General features: G+C 42.6%; 1 protein-coding gene across 5 annotated transcripts in view; it reads right to left on the reverse strand.

Moving 5' to 3' along the window:
• The window catches only part of DGKD (diacylglycerol kinase delta), a 60220-nt gene that overhangs the window by 36707 nt on the left and 871 nt on the right, over positions 1-22642 (reverse strand). For 2 of the 5 annotated variants that reach the window (XM_065675058.1, XM_065675057.1), the window contains exons 2-3: positions 7735-7845; positions 7049-7129 (exon numbers count right to left, since the gene is read on the reverse strand). In XM_065675058.1, the coding sequence (XP_065531130.1) occupies positions 7049-7129; positions 7735-7845 (192 nt within the window). Of the gene's footprint in view, positions 1-1815; positions 1909-2266; positions 2464-7048; positions 7130-7734; positions 7846-14394; positions 14441-22642 lie in introns of those variants that run through there. The other 3 variants (XM_065675059.1, XM_065675062.1, XM_065675063.1) reach the window with 3 other exon arrangements.

Raw genomic sequence — 22642 nt, forward strand, 5'->3', positions numbered from 1 at the left:
GTCACCTTCACTTTCCAGCTCTATCTATCCTGTCTAACAGTAACGCACATAAAGCTCAGTCTTATCTCTTTCTCTTACAGTAGTCTCATCTTTCTCAAAAACTCCTAGCATATTTTGGGGTCATTCTGTAATGTACAGTAGCAACCGCCAGATCGCTCCACCCACAGCAACTTCTTCCAGACCCTCTTCTTCCATGTTTACCCTTGCTTCCATGTTTGTTCTCCACATTTTTCCTTCTTTTGTGCAAGCAGCCTAATGACCAGCTCCTGCAGCAGGCTGGATTAAGAGTCCTAAAAATCCTTGACATGAAAGGATTTTAAATGACTATTTTCACTGACAAACAGTGACTCAGAATGGTCTGTTTACCAAAGGGCCTTTTCTCAAGCAGAAAAGGCTGCACTGAGTCTGGATTTCAAACTACTAAAATAGCAAAGTATTTTGAAACTGAAGTGGTTCTGACAGGAAATGGGGACTGAACTGCACTTAATGAAGGGAGGGAGAGAAAAACAGCAGAGTGCTTCTGGACATGGTAATCCATGGCTCTCCTCGCATTTTCACTTGCTTATAAAGGAAATTCTGACAGCTGCCAATATAAACAGGGTAAGAGCACTAGCAGAGAGCGTACAATTCCTGAATGTGTACACACATGGGTGTGGAAGAGACAACAACCTCCAGCAAAGCCTGACTTTTCCAATGCACACTCTAATTTTGTCCAATTTAGAGAACAGAGTTTAAAAAGGAGGAGGAAAGAACCATCCCTTTTACAAATCCCTCTTTTCCAATCATTCCCTTCTCCAAACCTTAACAAGGCAATCCATGACTGTGTGCAAAGGAGCAAGGTGAGGAACCAGGACACTTGATGACTCCCCTGCGTAACTATGTCCCCAGACAGCAAGTCTTTTTGCCCACTTCAGAAAGCTATCTTCCCTCTGGGTCCTTCACCCCCATGCTGAGGAAGCAGGGGAGGAAGATCCCCTCCCTCACTGGGAAGCTCAGTGACTCCTTGCTGCACACATTCAATCCCATCTTTTTGTTCAAGCCCTTTTTTTTTTTTTTTGAAGGGCTGAGGCCATACAGGGCAGTTTGGGGAATCTGTGCAAGTGTCAAACCATGCAGATTTCCCTGATCTCTATCAGCCCAAGCTCGAAGTCCAAGTCTGACTTTCTGCAAACAGCTTGTAACACAAGTTCTTATATTCGTTCTCCTCATAAAACTAAGTCACATGCTCTTTCTTGAAGCTTCTATTTCAAACCAGCACAAATAACCTCTGATCTGGGTTCTTGTTTCAAAGTTGCCTCACAGGCACACAGTTCCTGCACTACACACAAGCAGAAGACTTTCTGCCTGACATGTAGCTTCAGCAGTGATATTCACTCTTTTAAAACCATACTCTTCAGAGTATGCACTCGCAGTGCATTCTCTGCGAAAAAGCACTGATCTCACTTAAAAGCACTAATACAAATAATTCAACTTGAAACAAAATCACAGAGGAGGCAAAGGCACTTTCACTTCATTGTGAAATGCATTTGCAGACATCAACAACATCCCCATCAGGAAGCACTCTCAGCACTTCCATCTTCTGTTAAAGTTCAAGCACTTTGCCCTGTACTTTTAGGAAAGGTTAATTACCCCAAAAGGAAGATTCATCTTATTTCTCCACAGCATCAACAAGCTCTAGGACAATATAGCAGATATCTACAGTCTGAAGGAGATCAGTCAGTCACAAAAAAATTCACAAGACAGAAACTGGCATTTCCGCCACTGAACAAAGTCACTAAGTAACAACATTGTAATAACAAAAAAATTGTATCACACCTCAGGCTTCCATACAGCTGGAGAATGACATCCATACTGCTTCTCAGAGATGACAGCACACTCTGATTCAGGAGCACCAGGAAATCCGTGTTCCCCAACCTAGCACAACCAGTGTTGCCTCCAGACACACAAGTGCTCTGGAAGAGAGGTTTAACTCTAATCTCAATACTTCCTCTCTCCTGCGCCACTGATGAGGATGAATCATCAGTTAATAAACAGTTTTTCTTAACTGATGGGTGCAGCATTTTCAACAACACTGCAGACACATTCCCCTCTACCCTTGTGCTGCAGAACTTATCTACATAAATCCACACAGGAGACAACACCTGAACACTAAGAGCTTATAGCAAACTTATTCCAAAGAACCTGAGCTCCTGACAGTCTGGTATGCTGGCACAGGTGCCATGGCTCTCAATGCTCAGTCCAGAAAACTTGGGACTCCTGCTCTTACCTTTCACGTTCAATCTTCCTTTAATCTAGTGTCCAGAGCAGCCTACTCCCTCAGAAAAAAAAGAAACCTGAACAGATTGCTTGACATTCGATTTATAGGATTAGTTTCCACTTGTGGTCAGTCTTCCTGAGCTATGTTCCACTTGCCACAAGCTGATTAGCTGTCTGCTTAAGGAGGAGCTGGGATAAGTTTCCTTCTGACGGCAGTGAAGTGGAGAGGCAGGCGCTGACTGTAATAATATGCTGTTTCCTGTCTGCGGCTCAGCTGAGAGGTACTTCACAACAAAAAAGGGTTTACAGGAGCTCAGGAGTTCAGGCTCCACCTCTTTCAATGAAGAGCCTTTAACTAGGGAGGAGGGGTGAGCAGCACAGGTCCTGACTGAGCTTCACTTCCACTAAAGCATCAGAAAGATTAAACTACACATCCCTCCACAGAAAGGAGCTTCCTCCTATGGGATTTCAAAGCTCAAAATAAAATGGGATGGGAAGTGAATGTTGCAATTCATGTATGTGAATTATGAGGGCAAAAGTCCACACCACCACATCACCATTTGCTAGCAATAACTGGAACACACGAGAATCATATTGAAACACAAAATATGTACCTGGAAAGATCTAATGCCCTTCCTTGGCCCTCTCCTCTTGATGACAGGTGTTTTTTAGTTAGGGTTTTGGAGATATTTTAGGGGCCTTCCCCCCCTTGGCTTCACACAAATCCTGCACAAGGCAGGAAAGGGTCAATGAAGCAATCACTCCCTCAGATGTGCCAATTGCACTGAAGGCAGCAGGCTTAATTCAGTTGGCACCTTCTAAAAAAGGGCAGATCTTCAGGCAACACACCAACAACCTGAGGAGTAAGAATTTGTTCAACACACAAATATTTACAAAACTGGGCCTAAGGAAATGACCCAAAGTCTTTCACAGACTCTTGAGGGGATAGCTGTGATGGCAAAGTGTTGGCCTGAGCAACAATTAGAACCACTGGTGCCCCCCAGACCTCACAGGCTTCACAGGTTAGAGTGGGAATGCTGGATAGTTCAGGTCCGTAATACAAGTGAAGCAGTCATTTTGTTTCTCCAAAACCCAGGCTTCCTGGAATGATCTGGATCAAAAACTATTGTAGGTTCAAAGTATGGAACTCATCCTCATCACATATTTTGTTTTAAAGCTCCTAAAGCAACTGCAGGCTAATGCGTTAGGTGAGCACACCCACAAATCAAGTTACTGCAAAATCGCACTCTCCAAGAAAAAACTGCTCATGAAAACAGCTGAAGTCTCTTTGGGAAGACCCAGCGCACCCAGTGAGATCCCAAATTGTCTGCTTTTCAGAAATCATAGCATGTTTTGAGGGTGTGGCTGGGAAAACTCTGCTCAGCAGTCAGGGTCAGGCTTTGTCCTCCCTCACCCATCCAATGCTGCTGATCTCTCTTTCATAAGGAGTACAAATGTAGGCACACACCAGTGGCAAGAATCCAGGCTAAAAGCTGATCACTATCTTTGAAATAAATGGGTCTAAAGTACCAGGACAACATGGTTATCATTAATGCATATAATATCTCAAAGGCAGGTGTCAAGAGGATGGTGCCAGACTCTTCTCAGTGGTGCTCAGCAACAGGATGAGGAGCAATGGCCATAAACTAAACCACAAGAAGATCACCTCCAAATGAGGTGAACTTATGTTGAGAGTGGCAGAGCACTGGACCAGGCTGTGCAGTGGAGTCGTGGAGTCTCCTTGGGCTCTCCAGAATGGAGTCATTCAAAACCCGCCTGGGCATGTTCCTGCGTAGCATGCTCAATGTGACCCTGCCTTGGCAGTGGATTGGACAGGATGATCTCCAGAGGTCCCTTCCAACACTCACAATTTTGTGATTCTGTGATGGTTGAGTTTGTACCCCAGAAGATCCTCTCTAGGGTGTTGTGAAAGACAGTAGCCCTGGGAAAATCCACTGGTCAGACATCTATGCACCAGGTACTAAGGGACCATACGTGGAAAGGAAAAGCTACTTACAGCCCAGACATCCCGAAAGAATTTGCCTTCTAGATAGATGACTTAGAAGGACACCAGTGGCAGAGATGTGACAGAAGCAGCAAATATTACACCTACAGTCCTCCTGAGAGAAGAGAGCCTGGCATGGGACTCCTATCTGATTTGTTCCCAGAGGCTTCCTGCTAAATAACTCTGCAGCTACTCTGCCTGACCTGAATTAAAGGAACAATAGCTAAACATAAAGCTTTTCCTTACACCTCTCAGGGGAGAGAGCTGTATAACATCCTAAGCTCAAAGATGTCCTTAGTCACATACTCCCAGCCCATTCTATAGTCGCATATCCACTAACTCTGGGTAGCAGTCCTGAAAACTGTCCCCAAACAGGATACACTTACTGAAGAAATCTATGCAAGATCAACTAAGTAAACAACAGTGGAACCTGTATTACACACTCTTCTTTTTAGAGAAAGAGGTCTGTGTTGTAGTACTCGCTTTTCTTCCTCTTCCGTCTGCTAACAGCAAACAAATCAACTGTCAGACTTACGGCCTACGTAAAAGGCTTACTGACAGCTGTATTTTTAACCTCTATTCCTCTATTTATGTGATATAACCTTTGTTGGCTCCATGCTCTGGTTTTCTTCTCTCACGGTGCTGCCTCTCCATGTACCGTTCTTTTCGTCAGTTTCTCCTCTGACTGGTCACCCTTATTACCTCTTTGCATTGGATCCACACTGCTCCTCTAGAGTGGTTTATCTAGTGTTTGCTTTCCACCTCTTCTGTTAGCACTTCAGAAGCGTCATTAACGCAACCTGACCTTCAGAATCCCTACATTAAGCAGTACTGATGCCTGGACAGAGGATGAGTTTCCTCAGAAAGCAACCACTCTTTCATAAATCCAAACTCACCAGTCTCCACTGAAGAAAACGCAGAAACAAAAAGAAAACCAGAACACCTAAAACTCTAGAATAACTCTCTCTGCTATACAACACTAAACGCTGGAAGTTTTTGGTTTAGGATAAAAGTTCAGTAAGTCCCACTGATTTGAAACAAACAGATAAAAAACATTAAAAGCACTGAATTTCAGAAAACAACCAAGCTGGGGGAATACAGGGGAAAACAGAGTGCTCTCAAAGAAAACCAAGAGGAAATTGCAAGACTGCAAGAAATCCAAAGCACCGATGGCAGTGATGTGGCAGACCAAACAGCAGCAAGACAAGACAACCTTCTGATTTTCTAATTTTATAGCTTATGGTAAACCACAGTCAAACCCCTCTGCAGGCCATGACAGAAAAAGTCAATAGAAATTAAGAGATGTTTCAATTAAAGTTTACCTGAGCTCCATTATATAGTGATCAGCTGGAGACAGTGCAAACTCTATCTGCTACTTGAGCATCAAAGTAATCCTATACTTTTTACATCCTAGGGAAGGCAGAGCCTGATACCATAATCATGGAAATAACTCTTCATTGTAGGGCTCAGATGGGGTAATCAGAAAGCAAACACACCATTTCCTCCTGTCCCTATACAGTATGTGTGACAGAGATTAGACCTCTCTCAGCTATAATAATAAGCAAAAAAGTAACTTGAAAATTCAGTCTTTGCTTGCATATGGGAAAACTGAAGCAAGACCCAAGAAAACAAGCTTTATTTCCAGGTAAATAACTTCAAATACTTGAAAATATAATACCCTATTGAAATCACTGCAGAATCCTTCTCTGTGCACACACACTGACACCTTATTATACTCACTGAGACCCAAATGTGTCTCCTATTTGTCCAATTATGGATGCAGAAAATTTTTTCAAACTTTGAGTAAGTGCTGGGATTTCATCTGGACATAGGGTGGGCACCATAGCTGCTTTGCACAGGTACTGCAAAGCAAAAAGCTACAGCTACATAACAGAAACATCCTTTGCAAAATGTTTAAAGCAGTAACTCAAGGCACACTGCTCAGCCTTGGTCACCACCTGCAGGCCACCAGCCTACAGTATCAGCCTCCTCCCTCCACCTGGACTGCTCCCCCCTTCACTTTGCTGCTTCCTCTCTCCACACCCTCCTCTTTCCTCCCCTTTGAGCTCTTCAGAGGCTGCATGGAGGTTACTGCCGTTAGTCAATTCCAAAGCTCATGCTGCTGCTTGACACTCACCCTGCACGGCTGTTAAAAGCTTTTTTCTGCACACCAGGCATTTCCCCCAAAATGGAGATTGTGGAACACCTGCAGCTCAGCAATACATTTTTTCTCCCAGTTACTAAGCCTGGAGAAAATTAAGCAGCGACACCATGACATTTCCAAACATATTTCACATCTAACAAGTATTCTAAACCAATTCCACAGTTATTTCTCTATGACTTTTGTTCCTCCTTTTGTTTTGCCACTATATATAGTGTGCATATATAAACACACATACTGCCACACACAAAGTCAGAGAAAGAAGTTTACATATTTGAAGGCCTGAAGGGAAAACTGAATTCCTTTAGCAAGATCTCCAGCATAAACATCAGTATCACCCCCAATTCCCTCAGCAGAACAAATTTCTGTCCCACTGCATAAATGGATTGTACCAAATCATCCTAGCTTATAGTTAAGAAAATACCTGAATGCAAAGTTTTAGCACTATACGTAGTAACCCATGGTATTTCCCACATACATGGAGATGACTTATGATGTTATGAGAAAAAACAAGTAGCTTTTTTTAGTGAAAGATGCTGCAAAGATTGTTCAAATGTTAAGCTCTGCAGAAGAGAAGAGATGTGGGGGAAAGATGCAAGAATGGAAAATAATGCAAAAAAGCCTACCGTGAAGCTGTTGTTGACATTCTTAGTGCTGGATTCTGCCACACTGGCATCTGTCAGATCCACCTCATCAAAAATAATGGACTGTAAAGAAAAAATTCAAAACCCCAATGAATTATTGAATCCAATGTAGAAGCAGCACACTTAAAGGGACATGCTTGTATGTCTGCACAGCAGACTCCGTCACAAGCTTATGTGATCTGAAGGAAAAAACCAGCACCAACAACATGAAGGACTTGGATATCTAGTTCCATACACTGGGGCTTGCACTTGCCTGTCTTCAGTCAGTGAACATGGCAACTTTATTAAAGATTTTTTTTAAAAAGTAGGCTTTGTTCTTGTGAAAAGAAACATATCAAGAGCTCTTTTCATTCACATTTTTCCCTTTCTTTGTCAGCTTCTATTGATTCAGAGCCCATTTCCTACTAAAGTGTGTGTGTGGGGGGGGAATCGGAAGATCAGAAGATCAGTATCACATGTCCACATGATGCTTTATTTAAAACCCAAAGACTTCTAAGAATGAGGCAAGACACAGGGATCTTCTAGTAACTACAAAACCTGAAGACAGGTGCTTAAACAGCAGTGCTCTTTCACCTATTGAGGTATGCCTTCTCACAGACACCCATCTACCTCCAAAGCTCCCACAACTAACTTTCTTCCCTTGGATTCATGTATCCTCAAGACCTTACCTTAGCAGTTTTTGCATAGTAGAGCGTTCGTCCTCGCAGCTTAAAATATCGTCTCTTCCAGCGCTGGAAGGAGCTGGTCTGTTTCATCAGCATCCCCTCTTTTATGATAGTCTACAAAACAAGGAGAAGAGAAGAGTGAAGCACATATTTTGCTGACAGGCATCCTTTATGCTCTCCCACTACATACCGGTACCAAGGAAGACTGGATCATGAGATCAATAATCTTAGTGCCCTCTGCTGGAAGTGCTTAACAAATTCACTAACAAAACTGAGCAAATTTAAGATCAAACCATACAGTGCACAACCCACACTGGGTGCAGTTTTATCTTCATCTCCAGTGTTAACACCAAAAAAAGATAAAGAACTCATGACTGAATGAGCATTTCAAAGTCTAACAAGGACTCAGGGAGTGCAACAGTTAAACTTGCTGTGGTCAGATTTCAATTGTGGGTAACTGTGCCTTTCATTTAAGAGGCATTTAATTACAAGCACATACACACCACAGTATATCTGTCCCTATCTCCAGTTCTGCCTTGCAAAATTATCAACATCTACCTGGCACAGAACTGGCAAACTGCAGGCCCACAGGGTAGAGTGAAACTAGTGTGAAGAAGGAGCTATATCCAACTTCAGCATTTGGTATTCTTCAGATAGTCTTGGCCCGGCCTCAGCACTCTCTGGCTGGCTGCCATTTCCCAGGGCTGCAGTGCCAAAACTGTCTACGCACACTGCCTCTTTTTTTTCCCTTTAACTGCTCTATAACTAGGTTGACATACCAGCGTACACAGTCCCATATGCTTGCTCACATACTACGCATACCTAGGGGTATGTATCGCATCCACATGCACTTCATTCTACTTCGTCAAATAGATTTGATTCCTTCGCTGGAATAGCTGCATGAAAATAATCTCAAGAACTGCAGCTTAGAAAGACAAAAGCCAGAGCTGAGGGTTCAGCCCCGAATTACTAACCAAGGGTATGGCCTAGGAACTGCAAAGGGTGTTAAGTCATGCCTCAGAACCACAAGAAACCTACTTTTCTCCCCAAGAAACAGCTTCCAGGAACCCGCTTCTTGCTGAGAGAGACCAATGCGATAAACACACAGTTAAAACACAAGAAACAAATGGTCCAACAATCTTGTAAGACAGGTTATTCTGTATCTTGATGCCAGGAAAATTACACAGCTTTAACATACCAGAGGTCTCAGCGGAGCTCAGGCTTGTAACAGAGTCAGGTCACTGATGAATATCAATTCACAAACACAGTGCGAAATGTACAGTGCCAGGCTACTACAGAGCACAAAATAAATACTCTTACTGATCCACAGGGCTTAGTTCATTTTAGAAATCCTTTCCAGGGCACTAAGCTTGCTTTAAAAATGCTATATATGTTTCTAATGTGGGTCTTTCTTTTCTGAAACAGCTGCAGATTTTAATACTTTCCACACACACTGGCCCTTGCCAAGCTCAAAGTTTCCTCAAAAAGCACTGGGAAAAAAATGCTGACTCCAAGAAGAAACATCCGTCTAACAATACATGCTTCTCTCTCGCTCCACTGAGCTGTCCTCAAACTAGCCTGAGCGATCATAGGGCCTGGACCACCATGGTGATGCTCCTGCTCACAAATCAGCTGGGAAGGAGTGGGCTTCCACATATCTCTGAAAGAGAGCTTCCAGCCATAGGAGCCACTGTTTACCTTCCTCCACTGTGCTGGGAAAGAGACAAGGGTGACAGATCCCCTATCTCCTCCAAAAGAAGCTTCATCTACCTTGGGAGCCTGGGACCTGGCCAGCTCCGAGGCTAGCGAACACCAAACCTCACCATTTCCCTGTGTTCTGTTTCACAAAGCCACCTGCACACTGGCAGGAATACCTGTCGGTGCTCAGACAAACGCCAGCTCAGCGTGCGTGGTTCAACCAGGAACCACCAAACTCCACAGTATTTCCAGCAAAATGAAAAGAGATAATGAAAATGCATGATCAAAGACTAAGCTCATATCAAAAAATGGCCATCTCCCGCATCAGCTCCCCAGAACTCTGAAAGACATCTTGGCACACATCTTCCAAAAGTCACAGCAGGGACAGAGCAGTAGGAATACACTCTTAAGATAACATAAGGCATCTGGGAGAAGCTCTTGGGTCCAGAAGTGAAACACACTATATAGCAATACCCAGAAAGTGGATGTTAAACTAACATAGAGCTGGTGCCATGCAAAGAATATGAAACTTGGCCATGATCTTAACCTGAAGCTTCAGTGTAAAAGAAAATTGAGTTCAAAGACTGACCCAACAGCATCCCTTGTGGAAATGACCCTGAAGGCGAGGCCTGAGCTGAAGGCAATTATCTGGAAACAATCTGCATTCAGGCTCCTGCTCTGCCTTGGACTTTTTGCAAGACCCCAGTAAAGCTATTTTCACTCTGTGTGTACCCATCTCCCATCTGCCAAGTAGAACAAACAGCACTATTAACTCTGTGGAGTCCTGCTAGAATATGCGTATGTGTGTGTATGTCTTTCTGATGAGCTACTTTATCCTCCAGCACCCGCGTATCAAAGCAAAATGCAAAGCAACAGCGTCTAAATCACCATGCTAAAGAAATCACACATTTCTGCAGTTCTGAAGGGAAGAAAATGGGACAGTAGCAAGAGATTTTCCAGATTAAGACAGAACATTCTTGACCGAAAGCACATAAAATTTAGAAATGAGACAGGGAAAAGTAGCCACTGAACTCTGCAAAGCCCTGACCCAAAGTCTGAGAGGAATTAAAAATCCTGGGGAAGACTCTCAGGATGCAAAGCCCAAAGATATCAAGTCAGCCAGGAGTCTGATCAAAAAATAACAACTTGCAGGAGGTTTCAGAGCTCTGCCTATTCAGATATGCTTAAACTGGGGTCAGCCAGAGCTTCGCATTCCCCAGGCTCCCCTGCCCAGCCCACCAGAACAGTAACTCACAGCAGAACGACACTTCTGCTTTCCTCAGCTCCCACCTGCCCCGCTCAGCCCCCCGCACTTCGGCAGGGCTCACTCACCTCTGCACAAGACGTGCATTCCTCCATTCCTCTTTTAAAACAGAACCCTCTTTTTTTTAAATAACCAAAAGGCAACGATCCCAGAGGTCACCTTGCCCCTCCCTAAGCAGCAGTTTATGTCATTTGCCGGCCTCTATCTATAGAAAACCTCACAGCTACATAACTCAGACATAAAAGACCAGTGAGAAGCAAGCTCTCGCATGCATGCACTGCTCAGAGAAAACAAGCCTCTGGTTCAGAGCTGCCCATCTCTGCACGAGCGCAGCTGTTCTATTTATAGGCACTCAGTAAAGAGTTTGGTGGGTTTAGGCGGAAAGAGCTGGAGATAAGATCAAGATGACTTTATAAAATGATTCAGACACTGCTGCCTTTCTCCTCCTCTATTTTAATTTTACAGCCAAAGGACTTGCTACTTGCAGAGGAATGCAGCTGAAGAGAATTAACTTGGGTAAGGACCTGACAGCAGTGACAGCAAATGAAAGAGAAGGGGGGAGCTGAACAGTTATTTCTGCTCACCAGCCTCTCTGTAGCCTTTTTAATTTAAGATCTCTCTGATCAGATTACCAGGCATGTAAATCATCAAGACAAAAGTGAAATTACTTCTCCCATAACACAAACAAAGAGAGTTAAATCTATTTTTAGTGGCATACACTGAATCCTACAGGAAAAGCTGCTGCCCTGAAACATCATGAGGTTTCATTATGTGCATCCTATCAAGGGTAAATACAAAAATTGTGTGTGATGGAACTATCCAGACTGCCTTCTATCCAGCTACATTTGTCTCCAGCATGGTGTCCTGTGGCACGACACTCCATGGGCAGACAACTTGGATCAAGCCTAAAATGATGTGCTACTAGTTTCAATAGTGACTGCCTTTTATTATGTTAAAATCAGTGTAAAAAAGGTTACTGAGCAAACTGACAATTTAAAGCAACACTGCACACGGCAGAAAGTCTTAAGCATCTCTGCAAAGAATATGATTAGACAGCTGAAAGGCAGGGCTTAGGAAATTTCTAGCATTTCACTATTTATCTTTGGCCTTGAAGAAAAGCAACTTCCTGCAGAAAAAAGTTCAGTTCAGGGTGAGCCACACACAACCCTCCCCCAACTCATCCCCTTTTAAGACTTGATATTTAGGAAGAGAAATAATATGTTCTCGGATTTCTCCTGTCAAAATGGGTGCAGGGTTTAGGCCTAATCCTGACATGATGAAAGAAAAGTTTTGCTACTGACCTCAGTGGGAATGGTTTCAAACAACTCAAAGGATTTAAATTAAGGACCTAATACAGGGAGAGTCTTGTCCTTAACTGCTTCCCTTTCACACAGTTCCACCTTGTAAGAATAAGAAGCCAAATGATTAACAGTAGTCATTCACAAAACCAGCAAGACAGAGCTGTATGTTTTTCAGCGTTACTTGTCAGAGGAGTCTCTGTACCCAGAAACCCACATCAGGAGATCAGCCCACCAACCTACACAGATTAAAGGCTTTCTATACTGATAAACTGAATGATTCTAGTAGAAAGTTAAGAACAATCACATCAGATTTCAGCTACTTTGAGACCGCATCCCTTGTTCTCCTGCATGTAGTACTGCTCACTATGTGCAACACAGGAGTAGCTCATCCTTTCCTGAAGCTTAAGCCTCTTGCCTCCATTTGGAAGTACGGCTCTTGATAGAACCAACTTCCTAATCTGGTAAACAAGACCCTATTAGTCAGAGCAAAAACAACTCCCAACCATACCCAAGCTGACAAGAGGCCTTTGGCACAGGGAGGCTCCAAACTGTATTCGATATAGACAGAGGAAGAACAATGCAACCTATTTTACAACTGAGATCATGACATATTCTTAGGGGCAGTTACTCAGTGCACCACATCTGAAACACAAGTTTTGATCCACTGGTGCTTCTTTCCAATGCAGAAAAAGAACTGTGTACAAGGAAAACGATTCAAATCTATCTAAACAGCCATTAAAGAATCCAAACACCAAAATCCTCAGCATCCGGATTTCTGTTTTCCATGTGTCTTCAGAATGTAAAAACTTCAGGGCACAGCCTGTTTTTATTTGTACATACTATAAAACTTCGAGCAGGGTGCTGATGCCAAACAACAAATAACTGACTAAAGAAAGCACCAAATGCACAGAGAAGGAGAAAAACTGAAAAGCATATGCAGAATTGACTATCTCTATACATGTTTACTATGGAATTTTACAGGCAGCTGATCCCCAGACACCCAGCAACCTCATCCAGTCAATGACTTCAGGTAAGCTTGGCAAAAAAGATGCGAGATCTGCAGTCACTGAAACACGGCAACATGGCATCGTGCCATGTTGGAGCAGGTACAAATCAGGAGTGCTCTACCTTGTTGTGGGTAAAACAGTTTTAGTAGCTGGTTCAATAAAAGCTCTTTGTGGTCACAAATACGGAACTAATAATTACTTAAAAATCAAATGAAATACAGTACACCCAACACAGAAGCTACAGGAATAAATCTAAACAACTCCACAGAGTAAGACATGAAAGGTCAAAAGGCTAGGGGTTAACAAGCTAATCGGAGAGCAACATCCTTCCACCAGACAGTGGTCACACCCTGGAAATTAACTTCAGGAAGCTTGGAAGGGGGAAATCTGGATCAGCAAAGCAATTCTAAGTATGGGACATACAGACAGCTATACAGATCCATAGGGGAGAGCACAAGGAATTAGGACTACACAGGTTGTGTAGCGCTGTTTGGGAATTCGACTTTTGCAAAAGTCGACTTGCCTTTTGCAAAAGTGAAAATTGCATAAAGGTTTCTTCCACTGGTATCAGAAGGACAAGCTATTATGTGTATTCACAGCAACAAAAGGACTCCAGAAGAGGGGAAAAAGGGAAGAAAATCAGAGGTCAGCCACTGGAATCAGTGTCAAAGTAGAAGCTAGGGCTGTCAGTCAATGAATAGGAGCTGAGCTCTCCACTGATGAAGGGGGTACTGTCTAGGCTTTTAGTGTAAGTTGTTTGACACTATTTTAATAACCCATATTTTGTAAACCGGGAAGCACGCATGTCAGGTCACAGCACATGGGAAAGCCTGCAACATCTCCCCCAACAACCCTCCTCCCAATCCACCCTCTTTTCTAACTTCCAGCTTTCCTGATATAGCCGGACTCTGCACACCCAGTGAGAGACCAGCAGAAGCCTTGGCTGACTGCTCTCAGTACAGCCTCTAAGCAACGACTAAGACGAGCAGAATCCAGAACAGAGTGCAGCAAGCTGCTGATAGCGTATCTGGGATGTCACTATAACAGGAAATGCAAGCTTATTCCCCAGATCAGCAGTGAAAAACAGAGGAGTTTGCATAAAAAAAAAAAAAAAAATTACTGAAACAGCTTGACTTAGAATCTACCTTGGCACAGAGAAACAAATACTCATAACACTTTATCCTTCACTAGTTAATGCTGCAGCCAGTAAGAAAAGAACAGGTCTTCGAAGCAGCTTCTTTTCAATATCCTGTTCAGCTGCTACTACTGTGAATGATTCTCTTCTAAAGGGAACAAGCACCCACAGACTTACAGTGAACAAATTAACAAAGGAAAACAAATTTGAAAGCACACAGAAAGGTTGCACATATATGGGAAAGGAAATACAACATACCAGCATATCATCATGCAGTTCCCTGGTAAAATAACCTCAGTTAGAGAGCTCCAAATGAAGTACTTAAAATAGATGAATACTCTGGTCAGCTACTTAGAAGAGAGAATGAAAACCACACCAGCACACTGATTCAGAATGAGTTAGTAGCTGGACAACTCCTGGCACGCTAACTGCTTAAGCCCTCCGAGTATGCTTTCTATAGGCTCTGGGCATACTTCCCAAGCACATTTATCACAAGAGGGGAACTGAGCAGAAAGCTCAAGTCATCCCAGCAGACTATAGTAAAGCTGGATGATAAGGGCTCAAATAGATCCAAAGAGATAACCAAAGCAAAAAAAGCAACAGTTTAAAAGCTACTTGTAAACTTTGGAACAGAGAAAATTTTAAAGAGTACTAATTAAACATGAGCTTTATACATTTAAGTATAAACATGAAAATATGCTGCTATCTTTTACACCACCTCAAGTTACACATGCACAACTACATCCCTTTCTTAGGGCATTTTCCCCATACACAAAAAATGTCAGAACACGTTACCTGCTGCGAAACCTTCATCTCCAAGCCATTTCTGGCACACAGCTATGGACCAGCACCACGGAATCCCCTATACTAACTCAGAAGCACAGGGCTTTGCCGCTGAAATGCAGCAATATAATCTCATATCAAACCACAGTACTGTACGCAGAACCCTCTAATGCTGCAGCCTGTACCACCAGAGCTTAAGTAACACTCTTACACATTCAGAGAGAGAGAGAGAGAGAGAGAGAGAGAGAGAGAGAGAGAGAGAGACAAGTTATTATCAAAAAATACCACTGCCCATCTAAGCCCACCCATCCGCTTCACAGGCAGGTAGAATGAGGCAGGCACTTACCATAGCGGCATGTCAGGGCCATTTGATACGAGTGTATCGGGCTGGGAAGGCGAGATCAGAGCTATTCAAAGAATAGCGAACATAAGGGAAAGCACATCCAGAATACAGCTGCGGATCTCATCCTTGCAATCATAACCACCCCATCCTTCCCATTCTGCTAAATGTCATGGAGATCTTGGCCAAGTAGGAAGGAAAAGCCAGCAGAAAGTACTGGTACGAGGACTTCAGGACATGGGAAAGTAAAAGTTATACCTTGAGGAAGAAAACTGAATCCTTTGCCCTTGTGTCGAGGAGGCTGGGAGAAAGCTTCCTCCCACTGTGTCTGGATTCCCATCAACTCCGCTACGGAATTCTGCAAGAAGCCTTATTTGGTAGTGGCTGGTAGATGTAGGGCCAAATCCTGATCCTTTTACACCAACTGGTATTCCAATGGGATTACACTATTGAGAGCAGAAAGCAACTTTTGGCCTTTGGCCATTTAATTAATACTTAAGGTATCTTAGAATTTATTTTTATCTCATCTGTAACAATTGGCATTATCAGATTTTCCATATTTATGTATTAAACAACCTATGCTTTTAAGTTTTTTTTTCCTCATCCATTTAACATAGTTTTTAAAGGATACTCCAAAGTCCTTAATTTGTTTTTCCATTTTCGCTGTTTTAATGTCCTGCAAATACCTTTGACCACGCCAAGACATCTTGATCAGCACCAGCAACAACAAGGAAGATCAGCACAACCCTGGGAACACCGTTTTGTTAACTTTCAGCTAAACAGAACACAAGGGGCTGGTGTGAGTTCGTAAAATACTGATTTCTAATAAGATCTCAGTGATAGATCTACACCTTCTGAAAGACAGCTCTGACTTGCTTTGGCAGAGAGCAGACTGAAAAGCAAGTAATAGTGGCTCATGCTTTAGCTCAAGTAGAAACTGGAAACCCTTCACTTAAAAAAGAGATAGAATTACTGCAAAGGAGAAGAAATACACTATTTTATCAGCCACACTCCTGTCTTTCAAGATGCAGAAAAGGCAGTTAACCCCCAGGTCAAGACACTACCTCAAAGTTTGTGACACCTGCCTCAGTGCCCAGCTCACCTGGGGATGTCCTATGTGATTTTGTGTACATGATACAAGCAGCATGCATTTCAATTCCCCGTATGGGAAACTGAGATGATATCACCTCTCCCTGCTAGGATATTACATAGCTAAATTGATTAAAACTTGCAAGATTGAAACACAATATGCTTGATGCAAAGATTATGTAAGCAAGACAGTGTTAACTTCTTCAAAAAAGCAAGCCACATTAGAATAGGGATCAGATGTAAAACTTTCTAACATAGCAACTACACTGTGAGGAAAGAAGATTTTCTCCAAACCCAGATTGAGTAATCACCTACTAATCAACTACCAAACTTAACAGTTGTAATGTTTTAACCAGACAAGCCACCTTTTTTCCGCTCCAGATGAAAGGAGAGCAGCAGGCTTTGGATGTCTTCCTCTGTATAACTGCTTCCATTTCCATGTGCAGCCCAGACAGTAAGCACCATACCCCATGGAAGCACTGGCCTGCTTCTGCAGGGGTGCAGCACTACTGACCCAGGCATGCACAATAAGCTCACTGCTTTCTGGAGTGCTTTATATAAAGCATGCTAAACGGAACCACAAAAGATGGCAGCTGAGGTGGATCACTGCTGCTGCCTCAGCTGTTTGTCTGTCTGAAGCTGAACTGTCCCATCAGTCTGCAGAACCCAATAGAAACATCTTTCTTTAAGAGACACATAAATTCTTGGTGAAACAAGCAGCAATAACCACTTAGTAAGGAAAAAGCAGGGAACAAATTGTTTAAGTAATGAGTTAATAAAAATTCCTTTAAATAATCATTTGTACATTTGAAACCTTTAAAAAACATATTCCAAGAGGAAAGTGCTTTTCACTTGGGCCAGCATTTTGCCCTGAAATTTCCAATGATGCTGTGACACTATCTATTCTAAACCTTAAGCTTTCAAGGAAATGGGGAATACAAAAAACTGTCTTTATTTCTGTTCTCATAAGTATGCAGGTATATCTGCTGCTTTAGAAAGAACCCCACTGGACTTGTAATTAAAGAAGGTAAAGTTAAGCAGTGTCTCGGATGGTATACTGGAGTTTCTCACTGGGTAATCTTGAGATAGACATTTTACAGTTTTCATTCACAATCCAGTACTCCTCCAAGGTAAAATATCAATGATTTTTTGGTAACAACAGGTTTTGGGTAGGAGGAAATACTTCAAATATTTCACTTAGTTTTATTTTTAAAAAGAACCAAACCCTTTAATACCCACGTTATTTTGTCTCTAATTTGAGAGAACAGTTACTCTCCTGACAACGTACTTTTTAGCAATGTGGTCTAAGTAAATCCATGCTCTCAAAACATGCAACAGTTTAATGTTAGCTTTTTGGTTCCAGGAACCTGAACTATAGTTAGAAAGAATGAGAAAAGCTACAAGTGTGTGTGGTTTTGTGCTTTGTTTTGTTGGTTTATGTGTTGGGCTTTTTTTTTTTTTTTTAAAGGAAGTAACAGCTGTTGCTTTCACATAGCATCCAAAACTCTCCAGCAGCGAGGCAAAACTTAAGAGTACACCAGTGGTAACAGCACTGGGAGGCCTCCCAAATTTTGTCAGAACAGCTGAGCCAGAAGAGCACGCAAAACATAGCATAGATTGAGAGACAGAAACATTCTTGCATCCATATACCATGGCCTAAAATCCTCCCTTTTTCCATAGTGACAGAGAAGGAACTAGTATGTTTGGTGTTAATCCAAGAAAATTCACACTTGTAAAACCTGTGCTCAAGATGTTCAGTTTCAATTCAATCACAATAACTTCTCTTTTGCAGTGATTATCTACCTCTTTAAGTGAAGAGCTCCCAGTTTTTACCTGGACTAAATCATGAGCCACTACAATTTACAACATGTTAAGCTCCTAAAATGCCCTCTTTAGACACCCTGTTAGAAGGCAGCATAACAAAACCAGGCATTTTGACGTTTCAGTGGAGATGCCACAGCCAGAACATGAATTACGCCATAAATTACTGAAAATTCCCTCCTCACTTGTTGCATATCTCTTTCATGTTGTCTCTTCACTGAAATGCATTGCTTCTTATAACACTTCTTTCAATACTTGTATCAAACTAATAAACTTCCCTATTTCCTCACTCTGATCTCAGAAAACTTTGGAACGCTTGCCCTCCAGAAGTAAAAATAACACTTCTTTACCTATAAAAACGATCTTTTATCCATTAGGCAATACAAGAAGAAACAAAATAAGCTTTCCTCAGTTGCTAATGCTGCCTACCATATGTTTCAGAACTCGTTTAGTCTGTTCTGGAAACCTGCACAAAAATGAGGAGAAACATTTTGTTTCCTCCTGTTTTTTCTTGCTTGTACACTTCAGGGTGGCTCCTAGACCTCAAAGCTGCTAATCAGAAAGAGAATCACAACCTCCCATAACGCTAGTTATCTATACCACAGACTGCTGCACAGCAATCGGAAACTTGCTAGTTTAGATACTGACCAAGTCTGCCCACCACAGCATAAAGCTTAATACCAGTTAATTTATCCTGCTCTTCATAACATAAATTAACCTGACATACCCCTGCTACTGCAGCCAGGCAGCTTCCAATATCCCAGAAAGTTTGGAGAGCTGCTTGCTCTTTTGCAACTCTGTTGAAATATATATTGCAACCTTGTCTTAAAAAGTTTAAGGCAACAATAAATGGTTATAAACCCTAAAATATTTCACAGAAATTGCTCATAAAAGTAAACAGAAGTTAGACTGAATTAGTCTAAACAAGAAGTCCTCCTAATGCCACACAAGGACGTAGCTGAAATCCTGCTGGTAAACAAACTGAGGTCTCAACATACCAAAGCTGGCACGCTGGAAATCACACTAACTAATGAATGAAACAAGAACATGTTCTATTCATCCACTCTCTTGCTTTCCGAGGCTTGTAACCTGATGCTTGCAATGAAAGGTCAAGGGCAAAGGAAGAAGCGTGTGTTACTGTCAGAGCTCATGGAAGCAGTGCTCCCCTGTTTCACACCCTCATCTGCCAAGACCACTTTTGACTTACTGTGTCTTCATCCATGGCAGGTGACAACTGAGATGATACTACCACTTCAGCTGATTCCAGCGGAGTCCTGAACACTGCTTAGAAGGTGGGAGCTTAGAAACTGTTGCTTCTCCTTACACATCATCCTTGTCTTACTTTATTTCACCTCTTTCCTAATTCCCATCCATTCAAAAGTACTTTATCTTAGTTGACCAACAGTTTCTCTAGCTGCACCAATGCCAGCCTAAGACGAGGAGAGGGGCTAAAAGCACCTTACTATGAAGCTTGATGCTGGTACAAGTCTGACAGGTCTCAAAATGGCTGATCATGCACTCTAAGCAGCCTCTACTTTGCCAACTGAGCAGTTACACTAGCAGCTACGCCTGATCATAGAAGGTATCCTTTCCCCAGAATAATAATCAAGAGACTACTAAACATATTCCTCTTCTTCTCTTCCTCAAAAAATATTACTAGCTAAAACCAAGTACATTAAAACATAGTACATTTCACTTTCCAAACACTTCACTTTCCAAACACTTAACTTCCCACTACTCCTTCCCCTACTCTGTATCTTCACAAGGGACAGATTTTTAAGCTGAACAGGTATTAGCTTTGATTTGCCTTCAGACACTGCTTGACAAAGTCACAGAGCTCATACATCCAAACAACTATATTTGGCCCGCAGTATTACCACACCAATGTATTTAAGTCAAACACACCTGGGCAACCTGTGGGCTCAGGAACAAGTTCATGGAAGTTTCAGGGTCTTGTAAGCAAGCAGCTTTATTTTACAGTGCTTCTTGAAAATCAACAGATGACAAGACCAGAGCAAGGAAAATGTATCTTCAACGTGACTGACAAACAAGTAAATTCTGAGAAACTCCATGGCTACAGCTGACTTCACACTCAAACTGTGCTAAGAGTAGGTACCCACGGTGATGTAACTGTACTTACAGGCATGGTCTTGAGCTACCTACAGCAGAAGATTTGGTTAGAAGAGATTTATATCCTCAGGGCACAGTAAAAGTCTGCCTGCATCTCTTACTGTCACTCTGACAGACCTGTCCAACAGCTTCTGCAGGTTACAGTCTGCACTCTGTCACTCAATAGACAAATTCAGAATTAGGCCTGCCTTTACAGAGGAAGCAAGCTCCTTAAAACTCTCATCAGAGCTATGATTACTCACAAAGTTGCTTTTGCTCCTTGCCAAGAAGTACACATGCAGCAGCATGCAGAAAAGATAATGAAACAAAAAGACATCAACAAGCAACAGAACAAATCAATCCTTGGTATCATAATAGCTGGGCTTACTCAGAAAGTTTTACACTGTTTAGAAGGTCTTCTGCAGATCAACACACAGGAGGCTTAACAGCTGTAGACACTATCTGTTTATAATCCTTGCTCATAACATGTTTATGTTCATATAGTACAAGTGGCCGGTTTAGGCTTTTTCCATTCATGCTGATGCAGGAAGTATGTAAAATGGCAAATAATTAAGTAGAAAAATGGAGACATGTTCTGGTATACTCTAACAAAAGTAAAATCCAATGCACCTTTTAACTTAGCATCTCTAACATCTCGCTCTAAGCGAGAGTCCCCGCTCTGGCACTGAGAAAGTCATCATCCTTGCTGTTATCACAGACACCACCATGTAGGTATTAAAATCAGACTGTGGCATCTTTCCTCCCTTCCCACATGGGACCCCTGTCACAAGTGGTATTAAGAAATCACAAGGTTCATCTAATCTCCAGCACGACAAATTTCTCATATTCAGCACCCTGTGCACAGGAAAAGATCTCAAAAGGCTTATTTTTTTTTCACAGCAGACTAGAGCAAGTCACCTGGTGCTACAGCATGGCTCAGATCTGCTTGATACACTGCATACCAACCCATGTAGAGGGCTTCACTGTTTCCTGTTGTGGCCAACAGAACCATCTCACTCACACAGCCCAGACCCTCAGTGCCTTAACTCCATGAGTGACAGCATCAGCAGCACTACACAGATGGAGGAAGCAGCCCTGCCATGCATAATGAAGCGAGCACATGGTCCTCATGTATGACCATACTTTGTCACCAGGGTTTTCAGAACTGGAACTGATGTAGCATAATGATGACGAGCAGCAGAATAACGATACATTTTGTGTTTGAAAGCAGGGAAACCTAGCTAGCAGAAAAAAGATCCCTATGAATAACTCTTCAGCACTGCATCATGCAGAGATTTTTACTCTCTTTCACTATGAATACAAGATACATAACATTGAGCTAGCAGCATCAGCACTGAGCAAACCTTCTGCACCCACAGAGCTGCTTGCCCATGCTCCAGAGACAACAGGAAGGTGATGGCATAAGAGTAACTTAACCTGGTATTTCTAAGCAGACACGTATCACACAACTATCCAAGAGTTATACAGGATTTTAATGGCTACAAAGAAAAATTATGCAGCTATAATAAAAATAGTACAGAACAGGGCAACTCCCTGTGGGTGGTTCCTAGCCTAAGACTCAAGGAAATCTTCACATCTTCTCTTACAGTAACAATACAGAGGAACTACAGCTGTAGTTGCAGTTGCAGAACACCGTTCCTGCCCCTCAAAACGGCATTATTGTTCCAGAATGAGCCACAAAAGGGTAAAACCTGACTCGGCCCAGGGAAACAAGGTAGAAAAGATTGTCACCTGCCCAGGGAGGCAAAGCAGGGCAGAAAAAGATGGGCGCAAAGACTAACCAGCTGTAAGACTGCTGACCAAACAGGAGGCTACATGGTTACAGAAAGGAAAAATACCACAATACAAGATAGGGAAAACTGAGATGTAACCATAAAAAGGATGGGAAGATGCGAAATAAGGCACACACCACGAGGGATGCACCTTTCAAACCACAGGCTTTGACACAGTGACTTGTGCCACGTCCAGCAGGGCTACAGGAAGGGTGTAAGGAAAGGGGCAATGGGGGAGAGCTTGCGGCAGGGTCCTTCAGGGAAAGCAAAGGGAGGTGAGGAGGGGAGGCCCTGGCAACTCTGATATGGGGGAAAAGGAGGAGATACAACTTCATGGCCTTGGAATGCCCTTAGAGCTCAAATATGTCAGATATATGAGATAATAGAGGGCAGCTCAAATCTGACTTCCCTGACTCCAAGAAAATAGTGCAGGTGAAGAAAGCAAGAAAGAAAAGAGGTAAGCCAGGGTCCAGCTCAGCCAGGACACACTCATCACTAAAGACAGAGACGCTCCCCAGCAGGTCTGAACCTAGGCACTGGGAAGAAGGTGGCCTAAGCTGAGCTCCTGGGA

This window comes from Lathamus discolor, chromosome 3 (genome assembly GCF_037157495.1).
Source record: "Lathamus discolor isolate bLatDis1 chromosome 3, bLatDis1.hap1, whole genome shotgun sequence".
Lineage (NCBI taxonomy): Eukaryota > Metazoa > Chordata > Aves > Psittaciformes > Psittacidae > Lathamus > Lathamus discolor.